The sequence below is a fragment of the Ptiloglossa arizonensis genome, chromosome 7, assembly GCF_051014685.1.
Source record: "Ptiloglossa arizonensis isolate GNS036 chromosome 7, iyPtiAriz1_principal, whole genome shotgun sequence".
In the NCBI taxonomy this organism is placed as follows: domain Eukaryota; kingdom Metazoa; phylum Arthropoda; class Insecta; order Hymenoptera; family Colletidae; genus Ptiloglossa; species Ptiloglossa arizonensis.
Window position 1 is genome coordinate 6,824,351 of NC_135054.1, and position 23,663 is coordinate 6,848,013.

The 23,663-nt window shown below is 33.6% G+C and overlaps 2 protein-coding genes across 11 annotated transcripts in view; both read left to right on the forward strand.

Annotated features, from left to right (window-relative positions):
- Positions 1–427: 427 nt before the first annotated feature.
- On the forward strand, positions 428–17,571 carry LOC143148872 (uncharacterized). 6 transcript variants are annotated; one of them, XM_076315655.1, is made up of 5 exons: positions 428–560; positions 2,152–2,236; positions 6,902–7,033; positions 8,828–8,920; positions 16,297–17,571. In XM_076315655.1, the coding sequence occupies exons 2-5, from the start codon at positions 2,155–2,157 to the stop codon at positions 17,430–17,432; spliced, it is 1,443 nt and encodes a 480-aa protein (XP_076171770.1). In that variant the 5' UTR covers positions 428–560; positions 2,152–2,154; the 3' UTR covers positions 17,433–17,571. The 6 variants fall into 6 exon arrangements, with proteins under 6 accessions (XP_076171770.1, XP_076171769.1, XP_076171772.1 ...); XM_076315654.1 differs by lacking the exon at positions 428–560 and adding an exon at positions 724–781; XM_076315657.1 differs by lacking the exon at positions 428–560 and adding an exon at positions 883–988.
- Positions 17,572–22,086: 4,515 nt separating this feature from the next.
- Positions 22,087–23,663, forward strand: part of Asta-r1 (allatostatin A receptor 1) — a 68,923-nt gene continuing 67,346 nt past the window's right edge. For all 5 annotated transcript variants that reach the window (XR_012992624.1, XR_012992623.1, XR_012992625.1 and 2 more), the window contains exon 1: positions 22,087–23,524. The gene's annotated coding sequence lies outside the window, so the exon portion shown is untranslated. The remainder of the gene's footprint in view (positions 23,525–23,663) is intronic.

The following is a 23,663-nucleotide window of genomic DNA, read 5'->3' on the forward strand; positions in this document are numbered from 1 at the left end:
AAGGATAGAAAAACAATGGGCACAAGTATGAAAAAAATAAGAGCAAAATTTTCAATACAGTTAAGAATATATATTATATAAATAATTATTTGAAACTTTTTAAATCGTTAAAAGTTCGAGGGTTTTTAAAAGTTTGAAGCTTTCAAAGATTTTAAAATTTCAACTTTCGAATAGTACTTAAACTTTTATAATAACTCGTACGATTGAGACCTTACCAGATATGTCATCATACGTCAATCATTATTTTTCGAAGCTTCACCCGAAAGTGGGAATTACTTCTGCCTCGAGAGAGATTATATTTTGCTTCTTTTGTGGTTGGTAAAGAGATTATATGCACTCAACGCTGTATTCTGTTTCCTTTTACGTCATATCGTACCATGTCGTTCTCCTTCTCGATACTTCTCCCGCTCTTTCTTTCGCGTACAACTTCATCGCCTGTTTCTCTTTGACTTGCAGCAACGTCAGGTTAGTAACGATTGAATTTTGTGAAGTGTTCAGTATTGTACTGACTACGTAGTGGAGTGGGTGTTTTTACGTTGTGCGTGAGCGAAATTTCGTAGGTAAGCTTATAGTGTACATGAACGTAATATTATTAGTTTATATATATACGAAGGTATATTTAGAATATTCACGTATAAGACAGTAAAGGCGAAACGTTGTCACGCGTTGCAACGAACGACGCAGTTTGAAATTTCTATCTATGTGGTGCTTGCCAAGGTCATTCAATTGAAACATGTAATTTCAATGTCATAAATGCTACTGGCTGCTGATGATTTGTAAGGTTAGAAAACTAGTTCAATCACAAGTACGTTTCATGCAGAATAAATCCGTCGGTTGCTTTTATTTGGCGCATATGAGATTAGATACAACCGTTCCACGGGTAGGACTGACAAGTGAGGTTAGGAAATACAAGACGAGGACGAATGAGAAAGGATACTGCATGACTGGCTGATTCAACATCGAAATTGGCGCCCAAATTTAAAATACCGTACTACCTTTCATTTCAATTATTCGACGAATTAAGTTTAGTGAATGAAATTGGAAATAATGTTTCCAATTTGAACATTCTAGACATTAGCCTCAGACATCTACTTGTTGTGTGTATTATTGATTTTCGTTAATTTTATCTAGAATTGTTTAAGGAATTTTTAATCTGCTTTGTAATTTTACATATTAAGTTTGTATGTATTTTCCTTCATTTTATTCTGTTTTATTTCTATTTTTACTATTACGGAATTAAAATTTGAAATATTTTATTGTTTGTATAAATTCATACTATAAATGGTTTTTCTCGTTTGTTGCTTTTACAAATTGGAAATTCTAAAAAGAATTCTCTGTGTTGTTTCACCTGTTAAAATTATATCGATACTATATTTGGAGAAAACGAGATGGTAGGGTCGCGATCGATACTTGAATTCTAAATGTTTGTCAAGATCTCAAATTGCGGACGAATATTTCTATCATCCATTCACATTAATTTCGGACATATTTTAAGAATTTTTTTACTCACTTTCTTTTATCGTTTCTTAATTTTAATTTTGTCGATAAAAACAAGATGCTACCAGTTATAAGTTATTAAATTTGTTTACAAAAACGTTAAATTTAATATTCTTTAGGCAGTAATATTTGAATTAATGTATTATATGATTATAAGTATGATTTTATTTGCGACATTTACGAATTTCTGAATGTTGTAATCAGAATTATATTCCGTTGTGTATATACGTGTTATCATTGTATTTTTTCACTACGACGCAAATATTGGATTTTTATGATCTCAAAGTGCATGATTGCTGTAAGTGAGAGCTCGTAGATAGAAATATTTTATGCGACATTTATTTTCCTCTGTATGTCATTTACTGAGAAATTGATACTGTGAAACTTTACGAATACGATTGTTCCAGTTCCATAGTTTGAAATGCAGTATCGTGTATATTATTATTTATATATTAAATAATGCAATTCTATATGTAAATTGAATAATAATTTGCGATTTCGAGACTTTAATATTTTTGAATACTGATAAATACCCGTGTTAAAAACAAATCAGGAAAACTGTAATAAATTAGTCGGGAAAATGAAATCGGAAATAAAAATTACACTAAACACTATAAATGAATGTAAATACTAATGAAAATTTTTCTGTTCCAGAAAATGTTTTCCAGCTCTGCACTGGGTGTCCTCTTAGGGACGATCTTGGTTATTTCTTCGATACCGAATGCAACGTCTTATACAAGTAAGTGACGAAACAATAATTGACATTTAAACAAATTTGATCCATGTGTTAATTTAAAAAATTCTTACGAAGAAATTGTTAAAATTTATACTTATAAAGGTCAATTCAACTAGTTACGCAAAACCAATGTTTACAGTATTATAATTCTGGTTAAAATTGTGACATTCAGAATCGACTATGAAATAGCTCCGGACTATCGCTTGGTTTGATTAGGTTTAATTGGACTTAATGGAAACAAATGTTCAGTTTTAATCTCCGACTCAATCGATATAATTACATCGACCTTCGCCGTAATCGTCGCCTTTGTCCTCTTCCGCTTTCTAATCTTGTTAAACAGGGAAAAGGAAGCCGCGATGGAAATCGAACGATTTAAGAAGGAATGTGGTGGATACCAGACACTGCAACATAAAGGTGTTTCCCTATTATTCCCTATTACATATTTGTGTATTTAATTTTCCTGTTTCTTTAATTGTCGTGATCTTAATTTTAAATAACACACTTGATATTCGAAAATTTTAATTATTTGAATTCGATCTAAAGTTACTGCATAATTAAAAAATATCAATTTTCAATTTTTGCTCTGTAATAATATTCTTCCCTTATATCATAAGCGTGATCAAAGAACAAAAAGTTGTATTATATGTATAATACGTATTTTTTGCGATCTTCAGACTTTTTCAATTACATAGCAATAAGTTTGTTATGAAATTAAATATATACGGTATAAAATTAAATATATACGAAGTTAAACAATTTTTCGAAATGGTCGAGTTTTGCAATAGCAAAAACGAAACTAGGAAACAAATTTACTAAAGCTGTAAGTTAACGAGTAATAATAGGGATTTTTCGAGAATTGCCTTTAAGTGGCGGTTTTATGTAATCAGCGTTTGTCGAAGGCTGCAGAAAGATACCTTTTTCAGACGTATTCAAATTCGCTTTACCAGCAGTGGAATCTCGTTAATCGTTTTCACTGAGTTAACAATTATATCTCCACCCTTTTCGTGCTATCATGCGATTTATTCGCCAGTTTTGCGCAACAGCAATAAAACTGCCCGTCTCCGTTTTTGTTTCTCTCTTACGCGCTGTAACTCTTGCCCACGGTTTTTGTTTGAGGATAATTGTTGAAAGTTCAATTTCTATGTATGATTCCAAATTTTGAAGAATTTGAAATTCTACTTCGTCGTTGAGAAAGCCACAAACGTGAATTTTAATTTATCTGCTGTAGTAATATTTTTGCGCGGTTTTCTTTTAAAATTATTCTCACTTTTAACATTTTTCATTTATCCTATGAATCATAAAAAGTTTGTAGACGTTGAAATTTTGATGAAATTTTGTGCTTTAGTGACAAAATTTATTTCTAATATTAAAAATAATTTGGTGACGGGTAAATGGAAATGTAAACACAAATAAAATAGTAGGCCATTTTCTTTTCAGAACTTAATGAGAGTTTATCTTTTAATTTCGAGGAAGCGTGATATATTAATGCAAAATGAAAGATTGGAGGTATTTTACTTCCATGTGATACATATGTAGTTAAGACCAATCTTTCGTTTGAATCGTATTAAGTTTACATACATTAACATTAGTGCTGACACTAGCCTTTATAAGAAAAACTACGAGATCATTTCGTTGAACGAGAGGAAGGTCGCAGGTTCGAAATGTAATCAAAACTTCGAGAATTAATTACCTGAGCTCGTAAAACTTGCTGTATCGAACTTGAAAAACTTAATTTTTTGCCTATCCCTAGACTATAAAACAGTCGCCTAAGCTACCGTGAAAACGGTGGAGATTAAATATAGCATCCAAAGTGATTCTTAAATTATTTTATAATTTTTTCCTCGCTTGTTTTCATAACAAATTTGATGTCGCTTGAAAGAAATGCAACTCAATAAAATGAGATTGAAGTTCAAGAATTCTCGAGATAGAATATTTTGTTAAATTAATGCGTTGAATGGTACACGTTGAAAATTATATGTTGAGAATAAAGGAAAATTAATAGCTGATAATGTGAATATATTTCCCATTACTGTTGAGCGAGCAAATTCGTTATTATGATTAAGTAATCGTGGGGGACAGTATATGAAGTTTAAATTCTTTATAATGTTACAACTTATAATGAACCGTTTTCCAAGTATGCACAGAATTTTTTCATGTAATTAACGAAAATTGCCTAATTTGTGAAGATTTTAATACCACCGCGATCATCGTAGTATAATTAAAAGAATAATTATATCTGGACGTGTTTATTGCGATGCCTTAGGCTTATTTCCTTCATTTGATTGATTTGTTTACCAATGATTCTGTATTGCCGATATAGAATTATTAAACAGGGCCGTAGTATGTATGATTAATTGCGTATCATTAATTGCCTGACCTTAATTGCAAGTGTAGAATCAATGACCATATAAAGTGTAACGACTATAATCGTATATTTATTTTATTTTCATACAAGAAGATACTAAAAACATGTGTTACTATGTTTGCATTGATCTTCGATTATTACAAGCACTTATATTTTTATATAAAAGGAATCTTGGAAGAGGGATGTTTAAAAAGGAGTATAAAAATTTAAAAAAAACAATTGATACTTCTGAAAGTATATTAATCTATTCATACTCATTTATTGAAATTCTTGTTAAAGCGTACAAAACTTTATGTATAGTATAATATAAAATTGAAAAACGAATATTTAAACACGTTCGTTTGTAGCGTGAGTTACATCATTCATCTATATTCAAAAATAAATTTAAGTGAATACATCAAGTTCAAAGAAGTAGGCGATGTCCCCTATGGAATCGCGATATCCTTATAGTAACTCTGTTCTTCATTTAATATGGTTCCGATGTACAGATCACCTATTAGCATATAAATAACAGGAACTTCTTACACAAGATAGTGGGCTCACGATTAATATATTATTTTGTAAATCTAATTTGCACATGTATTTACATTTTGACCAAATATGTGATACCTCATCCGGTTAATGTACATTATATTATTCAGTGAAAGTATTTAAAACATACAAGTGTAATGCAAGATTAGATACCCTCTGAAAATTTTCTTTCGTCAGTTCAATACCACTATTGTCCTTATCGTTCCTTTAATCCTTTTCTTCTTGAACGTGATGAACGCATAAAGACAATTTTGGCGAGAATCGTTAGCCTAGTTTTAATATTTCCTCCTCTTCACCACACCCTTCCCTTCCTTTCCTCCATACCCTTCCAACACGTAGGCAGTTATGGGTAACACGAACCTGGGCGTTAACTCGGCAGCTGCTTCTCTCTGTTCCTCTCTTCTCTACCTCGCGGCTTTCTCCTTCTCTGGCTGGTTGGATAATTGAGAATCGATGGGGTTATATGGGGATGACACTGTGGTGCTCGAATAGAATTACGATTAGTGGCGTTACACTGACACGAGGCTCGGTTGGATAACATCGGGTAAATGCACAATAGACGTTGCATTTTTGCTGCAAGAAGCTTTAATTTGAAGCGTATACTTATTATGTAGCAAAATAGCTGCAATGAAATTGTGCAATTTTTTAAGATTGTTCTATACGAAAGAAAATGTTATTATTCTCAAAAATAATATTGGGGTTGTTACGCCATTGAAGCAATATCTATAATCGTTTTATAAAAAATTTAGTCTTGATTAGTTTCTCGGCTTAATTACACTTTAAGATTTAAATTGTTCGTATTGTACAAAGTATTTCATATCGTCTTGTAGATTTACAATGTTTTTCATTTTTCGTTAAATCAATTTCAAGTAGAATCTAGAATTTTATGAGTTTGAGGAAGCTAGTTATTTTTGCAGAGTGATCTTATGATTTGTAAATTTTACATCTTTCCTCGTGACATTGGATACCATCTAAACTGTAATTTGAACATACGAGTATGCTTAGATCACTAATTGCGGTCAAGGATCGTATTTGGTTGGTTACCGAGTTGCATTTCAGCCACTAAACAGCAGGTTCACGTAAATTTAATTACGTTAGGCTTAGTTACACAGTTTCTGTCTGAAGTTTTGGGCGAAACTTGGCCCGGGATGCAGAATATTGAGTTGAAGTCACTTGAATGTAAGTATACTTACTCCGTTTAATAGTTTCACGTTACACGGTCAACTTCGCATACACGTACGTGTTCTAAAAGCCAAACTTGATATATATATATCGATGTAAATTTGTCGTAAGATAAATAAAATGTATGCACCAAAGAATTTCATGTTTGTTCGGAACGAAATAACGTTTATCGCATCGGAAACAATAGTACCGTGACCGTCATTTTATTTCTAACGCAATAGAAAAATATCGTAGTTCTGTGTTGCGGCTATATAACATTTTGAAACATTAATGTCGTACAAAAGTTCAGGAAGTACGCTCGCGTACACTTTATACTTCAGTATGGATCCACGATCGTGTAAATATTTAATGGAAGTACTTTGCCGAAGTACGCATCGTTCTCGTCGATTCTTCGTGCTGGCCGAAATTAAAGTATCCAAATGACTCGCACTATCGCGAACATCGGAGGCTTCGATATAAATTCCATTTATGACACGTTCCTCTCCCGAAGCGAAGTTTTAATGAACCATATCCAATCGCGAGATCATGGCTTACTACTCGAACTTTCGCCACTAAACGAGAACTTGCAAGAAATTACTCTCTGTCCACAGAATATGGGAGGACATGCAAGGACATCGGTTGCAGAAGGGATGAGGTCTGTGTGATGGCCGAGGATCCTTGCTCGATCAACCAAGAAGATAACTGCGGCCGTTATCCGACTTGTGCGAAAGCTCATCCAGGCGGTAAGAATGCGGTTGACCTTTCCATAAATATATTTCATACACCATCTCAATCAAGAATGGATGCTAGGTACGAGACGGGAAGAAATGATAATCGTTTGCCAATTTTCAGGATAGAGATCCGTTTTGTTAACTGTGTACAATTATACATAACATCAAACGTGGCATCAAACGAGAGTTTTAAGTTTCAGGGTGGAATTCGGTACGTTGTGCTAGCTATTTGCAAATTAGAAATTTCTCGCAATGTATACAGATTGAGAAATAATTTTTGTTCATAAATACATCCATATAAGATGCTGCTGGCTTTAATCCATTAATGTTTCGTCGATAACAGTCTAAAGCTTTGCACTGTACAATGTACTGTCACAGTTATTGATCTGTACCAAAAGTTTTCATACTCTTTGGAAGGCATCTCCTCTCCCAAAAAAGAGGATTTTCTGCGCCAGAGATATATAGACAAAGAATTTTTGTTGATAATTATTTTAATTAATTCAAAATTAGGTTGTTTCGATTGATTTTAATTGATCGAATTGTCGAATATAAAAGATCGTTTAAAGAAACCTTCCGACCAAATTAAATACTTGAAAAATTCTCGCATTAAAAAATGAATTTATTATTCAATAAATTACATATTTGTAAATAATGTGATACAAAATGAAAACTCACGAAAATCCAAGTAATGTATTTTTATACTTTTCTTGGACTGAAATATAGGAACGTACACATTTATTAAATGAGATAAGTGGTGTATTTAAAATACCGCTGATAAGTATATTACTAGAACGAGATGTCAAAGTTCTACAATAAGTATATTACTAGAAAGAGATTTTTTGTATTAAAATTTTCTTTTCGCGCTCCTCTTGGATAGTGTTGTGTCCTCTGTAAGGCCCCCTGCTTTGGAAAACATTGATCTACGCACAAGCAAAATGTATGATTCATTGGTAGTTATTTGCAATTTATTATGTTTTGATCGGAGATTGTATTGTGAGATATTTCCTACTCCCTCCCTTGCAATGCACAAATTATTGATTCCTATATAATCCTTCTATCAATTATGAACTCATTAAATGTTAATCCAATGTGCGTACGTTGACGACTAACCGCATATGAAATTATGTGCTTTGTGATCGATAATGTCAATAAATAGTGCGTTAACATTTCAATAAATGCAAAACAAATTAGGTCAATTATCGCGTTCATCTGCCCCGCTACAATTGAAATCAAATAATGGTAGTATTTGCAGTTGCATCCGAATACGTGTTTAATAAATTTTATCGTATTTTACACATGTATTTAACAACCACGACTTTTGAAATTTATTATGATTGTACGATATGTTTATGTAGTTTCATGGTCTATTGATTCCAATCTGGTTTCACCATATTGGTACGTTTATTTTTTTCATCGTGAAAGTTGGAAAATATGACGAAACAATCTATGCGAAAAGTATTTAATTTAAAGGAGGGAAGAATCTAGGTTGTAGCTGGAGGTGTTAGAGATCCCAAAGTCAATTCTGTTTTTCAATGCTATATATTTTACTATGTAGGATTTGAAGTCACTTAGTTGTTTGTGTAGGAGTTAGCACTCACCTGGCAGTGTCCAGATTCCATTCCGAGAAAACAAATTGACTTTAACATTTGTTTATCATTTGAGTCTAAGAAACACTCATTTCTATTTATATTATGTTTCTCTTCGAAATCGATATTTTTCGTGAGATTGATCTTTTTATAATTTGCAAAACAAAAGTTTATATGAATTATTCTGTATACGCATACATTTAATGTGTCTCATTTACAGAAGCTAACTGTGCCAGCATTGTTTGCGGTGAAAATGAATATTGCAAAACTGAAAATGGTATGCCAACATGCGTGAAGAAATCAACCGCAATTGGTGAGTTTTTAAATTCTCATATGTCCTATATGATGGCACTGCGGTCGATTGTGTGTGCATGTTGTTCGACCAGCACAAAAATTGAAAAGCACGGCTGAATGTCAGCGAGCAAAATGCATGGAACTGATTCATATGGTTGATTCGAAGGATCGTACAATAGCGACAGAAATCACTGTATACGCTTCAAATAAGTTGCCAATGCATTTAGTCTGAAATTTTGCTGACAAGTATTCGATATTTAATCGTTTAATAATTATCGGGGAAAACCATATCGATTTCATTTGCGTATGATTGATCGTGACCGAATATAACTTGCGATATTTGGCACAACAGAAAATACATTAAATATATTGAATTAACGAGTTTTAAGATGATTATCTAATTAAAAAACTTATCCGTGTATATAGAAATCGTAAAAATTGCTTGAACCAATTTTTTAGTTCCATATTTAAAAATGGAATTTTAAGCTATTTTGATCGTTTGTATCTTTTGTGTTGTTGCATAAAAAGTAGCTTTATACTTCGTTGCCTTTTAACTGTTTTATAATTCTAGTAAAATTGTTTTTCCGAGTATAATTTATTTCTTAATTTGTTATTTTGATTATTATGTAATGCGATTTCTTTTAACGATGGAAGTATTCCATCTGTAAATTTTTTACTTCAGTTTCGCACATAAAAGGGTTGAATACAATTTGAGCAATAACACGTTGTCCACTAGTGTACGAACCTGAAAATCATGTTGAGTACGCATTTCCGGTGTAGTTAATCTTATATGTCGTACTCGTTTCGTATTATTTCCATGAAATGTTTCTTTGTAGAAATACGGATTGATCTATGAAACAAACAAATATGAGATTTATTAGTCAAATTGTTTCGACACACTCTCTTTAGTTGATATTTCAAAACTTCCATATAATTTGATAAACAATGTTAGTATTATGCCAAATGTAATTATTTGTTCTCATTGAGCCATTACTAAATTAATACGATCTTGCTTTTTTTATTATTTTCCATTACATTTGATTGACATCGAATTATGGACAGAGTAGAACTCTGCAGCGTGATAGAATTTAATGACAAAGATACATCGAGATATTATTTTGTAATTTTGAGGCGTATTGGTAGGTGTAAAGTGGGCTGTAATGTGATGTCGAGAACCCCAAGAACCTGCATAGCAGATTTTTTCTAGCCTCAACTTTTTCGAACACGACCTTTCCATTATCGTCACCCTCTGCACGTAAACGTGTAGATACGCGTACACTCACGCAGTGTTATGGGACTTTGAAGAAATTGCTCTCGAACGTATAAACCTTTAGCATTCTGCCAGTACGAAAGAAAAAGTGTGTTGCTCTAGCAGGAAGGAAATTGACATTGTAGAAGTGCTTTATGCAGTAAAGAATTAAGTTTACGTTACCATGCAGTTTTAATCCAAAATGTTCTTTAACAGGAATTTGTTTTACAAATATTCTGTATTTACGGGGAAAGTTTCTACGTAATAACTTGGTTACAGATTTTTACGTTTTCGTATTCTTCAATTTTTTAAATTATTATTAATCATATGATATTGTTCAAATCCTATTGTGTTATCTCTATTCATTTGAAGTTAAGAAAAATTGGAAGCACATTAACGAATTTCTTAGTTTGAACGTATCTACATACGCGATATGAAATAATATTACTAAAACGAATTGTGTCCAATTTCGTTTTCGGCATTTTAGTAACACACTGGCAATTGCATGTAGCATGGGTGTATTCTCTTAACGTTCACTTTAACGCTTTTCAATAATTTTTGCATTTGTAACACAGGAAGAAATAACTGCACAATTTTTAGTACTTCCCGCAGCACCTCCATTAAGCTAACTCCACTAAAACGAGTCACTTTAAAATGACTCCAATTTTCCCTGAAAGGTTTTTAGCCTATATGTATGTAGTGATATTCGGATGAAAATCAACCAGTCTCTCTAGCCTGCTAAGGAGTTATCTATAGTCTTTTAAGCAGACGAACAAGATGATACGGTGTTAAAACAAGAATTACCATTTGATTCACAATTGGAATGTAACCTATAGAGGCCAATTGACTTTAATCCGATCGTACTTGTAAAGGAGGTGTCCATTGTAGATTAAAAGGTGTTATATTTTCCGCAAATTTTTCGTTCCCTTGATTTCTCTTTTGTTTAATCCCTCTCCTGATATTCGAATTGTATCCGAGATGAAAAACGACGTAGAAGAGGGCAATATTTTCAGGGTACGAATCGGCGGGCATTTCTTACGTAAATGGACAACGTACCCGCACCGATGTAATTCACGATAAGACCAGCAACAGTGCTAGCAATTCGAACCCTTACGCGAATGCTAATGCACCCCCTGAACCTGCTGATCCAGCAGGAGGATATCGTCAAGTGAATTCCGGCAGCAATTTGGGTTATCCACCGTATCCCAGTAACACCGGCTCTAACAGCGGATATCCGCCTTATCCTTCGTCAAACCACGGAAATCGACAACAAGACTTAGGATATCCGCCATACCCGACGCAGAACAGGATGCCTATGCCTGGATATCCTGGACAGAACTATCCTGCGTATCCCGCGCAGCCTGCTGGATATCCAGCCGCACCAGGATATCCGCAACAATATCCTGGACAGCAGCATTATCCTTACCAAGTTTATCCTACTCAGAATCGCATGCATCACGATAACGTATACACTTATCGTAGGAACACCGCTGTTGCTCAGTCTGCATCTTTAATTTCCGTTTGTTTGATGAGCCTCGTTGTGATTGTTGCCAGTAGATCGTGATTATGAGTGTCAGGCTTCAATTCTTTGCTAACTGAATATTTGACGCTCTCGAATAACGGAAGAACATTGCACGATAGTCACTTGTTTGTCACATTTCAATCCCCGAGGAACGTTTCGGTATAGTAATTTTAGCAATATCGTTACATATTTGTACGTGCAATAAAACCAAGATAGATGATCATTTTTCATTTTGTTTCTCCGGCGATTGCAAGAAATTTGGAGCCACGTTATCAAGTAATGTATCAACAATTGAAATTCCGTGTGTTAAATTAGCATTTGTTCAGTACTTTCGACTTTGTAGTGAATTAATTTAATCCCCGCTGTTTTTATCAATGTATTTTTGATACTCTTTGTCTAAAAGTAAACTGCTGGAGATAATACAACTAAGATGTCATATGAAGGGATTCGTGGAATTACTGTGTTAGGTAGACCTGGTTCCGTTTCTTTTATTCAATTTTATTATTTACCAGTTAACAAAATAAAGACCGATATACTCATTAATATTAAGATGTTACCGTGAGAACAATTACCTTTCATTTATTTTATAAATTTGTCTGTTTTTCAATGATAGTATTATTCACAATTATGTTTGTTTTATATTTGAAACTATAATATTAAACAACAATACGCAATGAGCATTGTTACAGGTATTTGAAATGTGTTTTTTTTTTTTTTTAGATAGAATTTTTAACAGGAAATCGTTAAAATTGTAATTGTAACGTTATATTTTAATTAATTTATTACGAGTCTTCCAGCAATACGTCCCTTAGCACATTATATGCCTTTACGTAACGCATTTACGATAAACGACAATAGGAAACAATGTCTATGTTAATCAGTCGGAGAATGTAAGATTTTCAAAACGATGGTTAGTGTTGACGTGTACTCGACTGATTAACACTAAACCTACCACGACCGGTCAAATGAACCACTTAGTCAAGTTCAATGCTTCAATTTTGTATAAAGAAACCACAGGAGTTCTGAGACAAGAACTTTTATTTCAATTGAGAAAAGAACTGCTGCCAAATATCAAAAAGAGTAAAATGTAAAAAATACGTATGTGGAAAATATGCAATCGAGAAGCCTATTTGCTACAAATGCAGTGAAAACTAATAAAATGTACATTATTTACTTCTAAATAATAGAAACTATATTTTTTGCTGTCAAACTGACTATTATCTTTATTCTATATTAAGAAATATACGTTGTTTTAAAGGCCGGTCATTTGCGGTAGGAATAAGTAAACTGAAATGTCGGTAGGTTTAGTGTCAAAATCATGCTATTTGAGGTGCAAGCTACTTTTATTTTGATACATCATTTCATTTGACTTAATCGTTGCTTGATGATATTGTAAGTCACAAATTTCTACAGTAGACTCTTAGCTGCTTAAATGTTATTTAATAAATTTGATTATCGATTGCAGTAATACTACAAAAAGACAAAATAATAAAAATGGTTACCAGGTTTGAGTTAGGTCTGATTTAGGAAATTATATGACTGCGATTAGATCCAATTAGTTGTGCAGCTATGTAAATAAAACATCTAGGCAATGTAGTATTAGGAAGAACTCCTATAAATTAAAATTAGAAATTTCGAACAAAATATTTTGAATCAAATTTAAATTATTCAAATCTGCTTGTTCAACTCGTTATTTCATGATCGAATTGTGTAAACGTTCAACACGATTGTTGGAAGAGAACGAGTGGAAGGTTCAAAGTTAGTATGAATCAAGAAGGTATACGTATTTATGTATACGAACATCCAAGCTGAGACCGATTCCTCAAGTGGAATAATTCTACTAAATGGATTAATTTGGTACCTGATATTGCGGGTTTAATGAATGAAAAACTTGTTAAATTTCTTCGAATCAATGAACAGTGTCACCAAATATGTCACATATGTCTTTTATGCTCTATTTTAGCTGGTGCACAACTACGTATTGATAACATGTTTTCGTTACGAACGAAACATTTATTGCCGTCCGATAAATGATTTTCCCTAACCTTAGTGCCGGCGATATATGTATATGCATGCATATAAATTTATTTATGTAATAATATAAACTTATTTCTGCACCGAGATGTATATACATATATGTATATGTGTCTAATATCAAATTATATTTAATAAATATATGTGTGTGTGTGTGTAGATACACACACACGCGCGCGCCCACATATACATATATGCGATGATTGTGATTGTACCATTATACACGTATGAATTGTTGACTTGGAATAAAAATAATATTGTTTCTACTAATTCACGGGTTTACTCTAATACCTGTCATTTCTCGTTACATGTGGCTCCCGTAAGCTGGAAACATGCTTTACTTACAATTAATTTCTTCAAAGCATAATCGACGCACATCCATTGATCTCGTTATCGTGTCGAACACTGACCTTTCTTATCTACTTTGATAAATGACGTAGAAAGATGTAATTTCTAGGTCACAGTTCTTAAGCGACAAGTAAAGTTGTTTTCTTAATAGCAACATTTTCAATCATCCTACACGTCGCTTTATCATTTCCTTAATATTTTCTTTTTTATATTTCAGTTTAACATTAATAGGTTTTCATTCATATTTTTGTACATATTTTACAGAATATTTGCCGTTATTTATTATATTTATGAATCCATTTGTGCTTCAAATGAAAATTTCTTTTTGTATTTTTTAAAGATCGATTACTTTGTTGTCCAAAAAGATATCATATGCGTGCAAATGCGACGCTGAGTCGTTTTTCATGGAAAAAATTTGTTTGTTAATAGAAGGAATACTTTTTAAAGGCGAAATAGAACGCCAGGCATAAATGGATTAATTTTATTACCGTTATAATTTTGTATCTGCTAATAATATTAAAATTTTAATTATAGTTATTCCTTTATCTAAAACTACGTTGCGTAGCATGTAATTTCCTTATGATCTATGATATACATTTTCGTAGCATAAAACTTTAACAATAAGCAACATTGTATAATATGAAGGAGTATAAATTGAAGAGTGGAAGTTCAAAATAGAAACGTGTAACGCAGAGAACTAACATCAATTACGATGCATGCTTTAAAAGAATGACCAAAATATTTATAATGATAATAGCATGTAATATCAACTAACAAATTATTTTGATAAGCTTTAATCTTAATAAAAACTGTGATTAAAACGTAGTCGGTGGATAAATTATATTTTTTATGGGTATTCTTAACCAATCCGTTTCCTCAAACAAAATGTTTTCTGCGCGCGTTAAGTCTACTTTGCGTTTGTTCGTGTGTTAGTTTTTGACTACCAGTCTTCAATTTGACAGCAGATTCTACACAACGACCGAAACATGCCCCACCACATCTACCCCCACGACCGAAAGCTACGAGCACTGGATTTGGAAAAAGAGATCAGAGCACCGGTCACGCGGGGCCAAGGAACACCATTGGAAGCGGTTCTATTTTTGATCGGTTGTTCGGAAATGATCATAATTATGGATCGCGTGATGTAACTACTCCTAGGAGTCGTATGCAACCGGGTGGTAGTGGTTATTACACTTCCCATACATATGTCGATGATCGAGGCAGTAGAGTCTGGAGATTCTCCGGTTAATTTGTGAATTCGGCAAAATTTTACAAGTTCTGTACCTTTTACTTAACTTTTACCTTGGGACCAGATTTTATTTTATGGAAACTACAGTTATCGTGAAATACGAAACAGCATACGGAGATATCATAGAAAATAAACGTTTAAATACGTTATACTATTGGAAACATATTTGTATAATTTTCAATTCGCTGATACAATTCTAAAATGGTAGGAAATATTTTAATTACAATAGATGTAGTTTTGTAAATGTCTTATTTAACTGTTGATAACTGTGGGTTCTTCTTTATTCGTGCCATGTCATTAATTGCCTTATATATATATTTGTATAACATTACTTTTACATATAGATATATTATATTACATACGTAATTCTTAACGAGTACTTAAAATGTTTTTACATGTAGTATAAATACAGTGTATTAAATATATTTTAATTCTCAGCAATTTGACTATGTTACTGGTAATTCATTAGATTCCAACAAATACCTCATTTTATAAAATAGCACTTACGTTACAAGGTTGAAAAGATCAAAAATAAAATTACAAACGGATATTCGAATTTTTTAGATCTGTACACGTAGCTAAAACATCAACATCCAATTATTGATCGAAACTGCGTATCACCAAACATTACTTTAATATTAACAGTAATAAATACGAAAATGTGAAAATTGCACGACTAAATTATAAATTGCTATTTAGCACGCCTTTCTCAAGTAACGCATCAAAAAGCATTCAATCATTATTAATTATATCAACAAATGTAACGACAATGGTGTTATATGTAAATGGCTTAATAACACGCTATTGTAATAATTTGGTAATCAAGACATGAGCAATAATTCACACAATTGCGCCAATATAACTTGCTAAAGCAATAGCTGCTATGGGAAGAAACTAATATACGTGGAAACACGAAACGTGGTAAAAATAAGTTGGACTCAGCATGGCATGGGGGCATCAAGTTATGAATATTTTTAACCAATTAAGAGATAGATACCACATTGTTAGCAGAGTTTGATGGTGGAAACAACAAGATAGTCGCAAGGCGACAGAGCAACGATGGCACGGAATCCGCGACACCTGAATCGACTAAATCAGGACGCCGGTCTGGTAGTGGATATCCTCAGTTGGGAAGCTCTGATCCATTCTCAGGAAGTCAACAAAGATCTGGAGACAGTTCCTCTGGCTATCCGTCTAGTTCCGGTTATCCTTCCAGCAGTAGTGCATCAGGATATCCATCAGAGTCTGGAACTCCGACAAGAAGTAATTCCGGATATCCTTCGAGTAGTTCTTCCGGTTATCCGACACAATCAGGATACCCTTCAAGAAGCTCCGGTTATCCGTCACAATCGGGATACCCTTCAAGAAGCTCCGGTTATCCGACACAATCAGGATACCCTGGTTATCCAACGCAATCAGAATATCCCTCAAGAAGTTCTGGATATTCAACCGAATCTAGAAATCCAGCCAGCTCTTCCGGATATCCATCAGAGGCTGGAAGCCCGTCAAGAAGTAGTTCTGGATATCCTTCGAGTAGTTCTTCCGGTTATCCGACACAATCAGGATACCCTTCAGGAAACTCCGGTTATCCAACACAATCGGGATACCCTTCAAGAAGCTCCGGTAATCCGACACAAACCGGATACTCTGGTTATCCGACGCAATCAGAATATGTCTCAAGAAGTTCTGGGTATTCGATCGAATCTAGAAATCCAGCCAGCTCTTCCGGATATCCATCAGAGACTGGAAGCCAGTCAAGAAGTAATTCTGGATACCCGTCGAGAAGTTCTTCTGGATATCCGTCAGGTTCTGGATATCCGTCAGGATCTGGTTATCCTTCAGGATCAAGTGGCTATCCTGGTGGCTACCCTAGTGGCAACCCTGGTGGCTACCCTGGTGGCTACCCTTCTAGTAATCCTCAAGGATATCCATATGGTTATCAGTACAACCCGTACAATGGTCAATATCCTCAATATCCTCAAGGTTATCCACAGGAATATCCACAAGGAGGGTATCGGAGTACCACTAAAAAAACCAATTCCATTGATCAAATAACCGACTTCGCTAAATCTCTTGCTGGTAGAGTTTTGACTCAAGCGATTGTAGATAAAGTTACTGGAAGACATTAATCTAATTAGTGTAATGCAACCGTCAGTTATAGTATATTTGAATAATTAATATTGCTTTCTTGTATCAGTCGCCATTTATAATGACACTAATTTGTAATTATGAAAATAAACTTTTTAATAAAGCTTGTGTTTTACCCAATATGTGTTTAACGACATTTACTTTCTATTGTTTATTGTAGTGCACATTCTACAGTTTTATTTTCAGTTTAATTATGTGTATGCTATTATTGTAATATAATATTATTTTTAATAGTCGGAATTCTATACCATTGATTTTAACGAAATATATCGATTGGTATAAAGTTTGTTGAGTATTATTTATTAATGGTTTGTAATGCTGTCAGTAATGGATAAAATAATAAGCCTTGAAAGCATTGGCGAAATTTCACTTTACGTGACACTTGCGTGGGAGATACTTGTTAGAGTCATATTCCCCTGGTATTTAATTATCATGCAAGGAGTGTCCATGGCACATCGTTCATGTATCAGTCCCTGTGTAATTAACTAAACTATTCTAGGTGCGTTTAATAGCTGATCCATCGTTGCTATGAAACTGCAAGTATCTATAAATACGGGACAATCTCGAATTCTAATTTACAAAAGAAGTTTCAATTTTAGGAGAATTTTTGAACTCAGTAATATTTTCTTATTTTATATTTTAATCGAAATTTAAATATTATATCGCATAATTGGCTTTTAGTTCTCGGTTGATAACCAGAGTATAAAATGAATGTAGTGAATTTACAAAGTTGATCAAATTATGATCGAAAATTTGATGAATGGTATTTATTAGAAATTGGGAATTTAATGCTTGATACGATAGGAATAAATTTTACGCTCGAATCACAAAATTCAAAGAAATTTCTTACGTCTTTTCAAATTGTTCTAATACTTAATGTATCGTATTACTTATCCTTCTTATGAGTTTTATTTTCGCATAAAGTAATTTATAGTTCCTGGAGGACTTAGCTCTTAGGTCTTAGACACTATTAAAATATAATCATTATAAATAAATTAAAAATATTGTGCTGCATCGAGTGTCGAACTTTGCCAACACCATTGATATAAAATTTTAAGTGAAGTATTATCCGCAAATTTTTGTTCGAATAATGTTCAACTCTACAGATAAGATTTATGATAGACGATCTGAAATACCGACTTCGTAAAATATAAGTGGTTTTCGAGTGACCTCTCCGTTTAAGAACGGTGTTTCTGAGAACTATATCCAACTGAACTATTGAAGTCGATAAAGATAGTAACTGTAGGAAACTTCGGATAATTTAGCAACATGGAACTATAAATATTCTTAGTCATACTTATTCTAACAGTTTATTAAGATTTGCTATGTTCCATCTGTTCTCAGACCCTACGTTATATTTTATATTCTAAAGGAAGAATTATATAAATAACACTTAGAACTTTAATATCTCTTTCTTTGCCTCGTCATTTAAGATTGCATAAAGGAAGGAAAACAAATATTACGATACAATATATTATAATATTACAATATATATATATATATATATATATATATATATATATATATATATATATATTTAAAATTGTGTGTATTTATATAAATATTAATTATAAAATCATAATTTTGATATAACATTAACAATGCAATATCATGTGTGTAAAATTATATTGAATTATATACACGTCTTCTCAATTTCCTTAATGTTTCTATGTTCATTTTTAGGTCTACAAAAAGTTCGACATTGTTTTCTTCGGACAATAGTTTCATTGCTATAAATGACTTGTAAACAACGATGAATGTTTACTGAATTAACATTTTCAGCGATTAAAAATTCAATCACTACTTTTTCTTTTCTTCGTGACAACATCGCGTCCCTATTCATCATTATTGTGAATTAGACTAATTATGAACGATTAATGTAACCGAAACGACGTTTCACAGGTTCGTACAGAACGAGTGTAGTTACATACTGGTGACTTGTGTCGTTTTCTACGTTATTTTATTCTCGAATTATACACGAGTGTGTTACTTTTCAGTCGACCCTTGAAGATGGAATCGAAGTTTCATCGATCTCCCTTTACATTCATTACAATCGAGATTATTAAATTGTGAAGATAGAAGGAATCAAAGTTCCCTCGATCTCTTCGTTCAATTCGGTCAAGCAATTACATTATCAAAAAAAAATGGGCAAAATTGGGAAAGACAGGACGCGAACCGTATAGTTGGTTTAGGTCCGTTTTCTCTTACCGAACCCGATTACAAAGCAAAATGATCGATGTTACCAAAGCAGGCACGCCATATTTTCGCAACTTGTTGTGAGTCACATAAGCGTTGAAACGACTTAGGACGTTTGATAATAGAGAGGGTTTGCCTAATTTTGGCAATTTTCGAATTATCTTTCTTTAGAAGAAAGTTGGACCAGTTACATGGCCGATTATTTACAACACACAGCGGTGATCGTAAAACGAGTAAGCGAATAAAGAAGAAGTTACTTATTCGATAATTGTTTGGTATAAATTTGTACACGGTGGCTTTAAAAATGGCTTGGACCGAGCTTAAAACTAAAGATCTTGTGGTAAATGCAATGTCTTCGTTCCACGTCTTCGCGACGAGCCTAAAACAAAGCTTAAGTTTAGGTAAACATACTTAATATGATGCACAGTGAATGATGAAAATAATGAAAGTAAACGATTGCACAGAATAGCCTCTACTAAAATTGGAATATTAGACAGTGAATCAAAACATATTATAATAAATCATCTTCGTTCAATGTCACATCTAGCTAAAGAGTTGGTCGAAGTCCATAAATAATTAGAAAGTAAAAATAGCAAGCGATTGAACAATAATTTTATATAAACTAAAATAAAGAGTCATACAATTTCAAGGAATAAGGACTTGAATTGCAGTAAGCGATTAAAAATTACAAGCATTATGTTATTATAAAGCCTCTTAGTTCTTAATACATAACTAAGGAGTGAGAAAACATTCATAACAATAAACAAATAAACTTAGTTGCCGGTTGTATATGGTTACGTAGAAACCAACAATTAAGTGAAATAAATAGGAGAAAACAAGTACAATTCCGAATTGGGGAGTGCTCACCAATGCTGACAAACGGTGTTACCACTGCTTGTCACTATTGCTTGTTGTACAAGCTACCTAGCTAGTATCAGCCAGCTGGTATCCGATTGGTCGAGTAGCTGGTCTAAACGTCAGTTACTGTTCTCTAGTGCATCCATTTCTAAGAGAAAACGCAATTGCCTCTAGGATCAATTCTACGGTTTACAACGTGTCTTTTATTTGATAATGCAATTGTTTGGAAGAACTAAACGAGATGAGTTGATTCTTTCTATTCTAACAAGGCAGAAATCTAGATTATAATGCATCGAAAGGGAGATCGATGAAACTTTGATTTTATCTGTGTATCTTTCTTTGGTTCTCTGCTCCCAGAAACTTTTCCTTATGGTTGGACACGGTAATCGATATTACTCCCGACAAAGAGGTGTTGAACTTGGAATAATTTCTTAATAGATATGAGTAAATGTAGCATTATGACAAAGAAAATTTTTTTAACGCGTAACAACGTTAAATATTTTAAAGAATTGTAAGAATATGAATCTAATCTGTTTGAATAAATTTATTTGTAACATCGGGGAAAAATTCTAATTTTGTTGTTGCTTTTCTTTTATACGATTATAAATCATGAAGCATAGAAAGAAATGTTAAACTTCCAAGTATTATTTGAGCATTTCTCGCTTTAAAAAGAACATAAATATTCCCAGAAGTGGATCTCAGAGTAAATAGAACTTGGAAAATATTAGTAAGTTGTCGGAGGAGTTGTAACTTTGAAAATATTTTTAGTTTGGTGTTGTTAAAATGTTCCATGCTTCGCCTTTGGAAATGGATGAAATTTATTGTTATAATATTTTCTGTGACTTATCGGTTCGATAGAACCACAAATGATACGCAGGAGTAAGTTTATTACCCTAATTTCCCATACCTTTATTTCCCAAGGTCTGTGTTATCTGTTAATCCTATTGCCATGGAAGCAATTAATTTTGATTTTTGTTAAATTAACAGTGCTCTTAATAGCTTATTCTAGTTCGAATCGATAACGTTGGAAGCGATACAGAAATGGTAAGAGGGCTTGTTAGCCCCCGATTAGTATGATGCAAAAAAATGCATACATTTCCTGCAGCGTCCATTTTATACACTGTCTGTGATTTTAATATCCCGAGTCATGTGATGGAATGTTCCGTTGAATCTCTTTCCTACACCTCGTCTGTTGTATCGTTATATTGATTCTGTTACGTGTATCAACCACCGCAATATCAGTTCACAAACTTAACGGTGAACAACAAATTTTAAGAATTCATTTAGAGACAGCGATGCCAATTTTTAATATCCATAGAGGGGAAACCTGAAATGTCTTAAAATTGCAACACGAATACATCAAAGTGAACATTAACTGCACATGTACTCGTGCGTGCATAGGTACTTCATACGAAGAAGATATTAATTTCAATGTACTTTTAAACGAATGTTTGGCAATTTCAAGAATTAATTGTTCGAGTTTAACATTTATCCTATTTTGCATACTTATTTCTCAATTGATATTCTTTTACATTCGATTTGAGAAAAGTTTGTACGTTACTATTCGAAGGTATAGTCGCGTCTCGATTTTAGCGGCCGAGAGAGAAGATCGATAAGTTTGTCGAGCTCTACGAAGGGTGCTAGATGCCACCTGCACCCTGCCTCAAAGAATAATCCCGCATCCCTATTTCGGGTAAACTCGAAGGCGATACTTCTTCGTCTCTGTTTCTGCGATCCGTACAGTCGTGCCGCATCCACCGTGGGTTGCGTATCTATCTTGCGGTCTTCGGTTCATCGTGTACGCGTACCGGTCACGACAAAAGTGAATTGAAAATTTCACTTCGGACAATTGTGATAGAAAGGAACGATGATATCTTTGGCGCGTCCGAAATCGTGACGAATAGAGTTGAAGTAGAATAAAAAAAAAAAAAAAAATTGTAGATAGAAAATAGGCAATCGTGTGAATTGCAATAAACAATTCGACATATCAATTTTAGTGACGTGGGCTACGAAACTTTACCTGTACGAGATCGGATGCAGTTTTAATTTTAATCCTTGATCGTTGTTAAGTTCGATGCTACCCGAACACGTGTTTTCTTGTACCGCACCTATTACCTCATATTTTTAGCAATACTCTTTTATATTTGGATCTCACTGTGTATTACCGTTCGATACGTTGTTTCTTTAACGATTTCACGAAAAGAATTGTACCTCGTTTAAAGTTACGGGACAATATGATTCCTACAAACCTCGACCACAAGTCAAACGTCTCTGATTCTTGCAACGAGAAAATACACGTTGATACATCTCCATGATTAATATGTCAATGTGTAAACTAGAGTACAATAATTTTCGCTTCAAAGCAAAATATCCGGTTCGCGTATTGATGTACGTATTCAACCGTCGTTAAAAGTTGGTCGGTGAGAGCGTAGAAGGAAACATCACGGGCTTTTAAGTTTAATATCCATCGTCCGTAACGCAAGAACGATCAAGTAACGCTGACCTATAAAAGTGCGAGGCCGAATGCTAGCTGTTTTATATTCTTGTGTTTAACGCGCTTGATAAACCAAAGTTGTGTTCTTTTCTTTTTTCTGCCTTTTCTTTTCCTCGAAGGGAGAGGGTTAGCCACGATCCTATTTAAGTTAATAAGCGTTTACGTTGAAACGGATCAACGTTAAAATAAATCACTGAAATGTTTGGTCTTTGTTTATAAAGTAGCCTGTGATGGGATAACGCGATAAAGTGCTATACTCGGGTGTGAAAACGGCGTGCTACGGTTTGGTGTGAAAAATCAAGCGCTTGAATGTTTTCGCTTCGTCATGTTATCAACGGTAAAAGTGTTTCAACGATATTCATCAAGAACATATTTGCCGAGCGAGACCGACAGCAATTAGCAGCGGTTGAGCCACCAATCATGAATCGATCTATCTGCATCAGTTACGCCTTATCAGCCTTAATCCGCTAAAAGGAAGGGCGGAGGATCGTTAAAGCCCCTCGATATCAGCACGTGAGGACCGAGGTAATTTAATGAAGATCGTTATAAATTTTATTAATGGCCAGACGAAATGCCGTAACTTGTCGTGCGAAGTCACATGTCGCACCACCGATCTGTCGGCTTCTGAACTGACTTTTGAAACACGATTTTTCCCCCAACGACG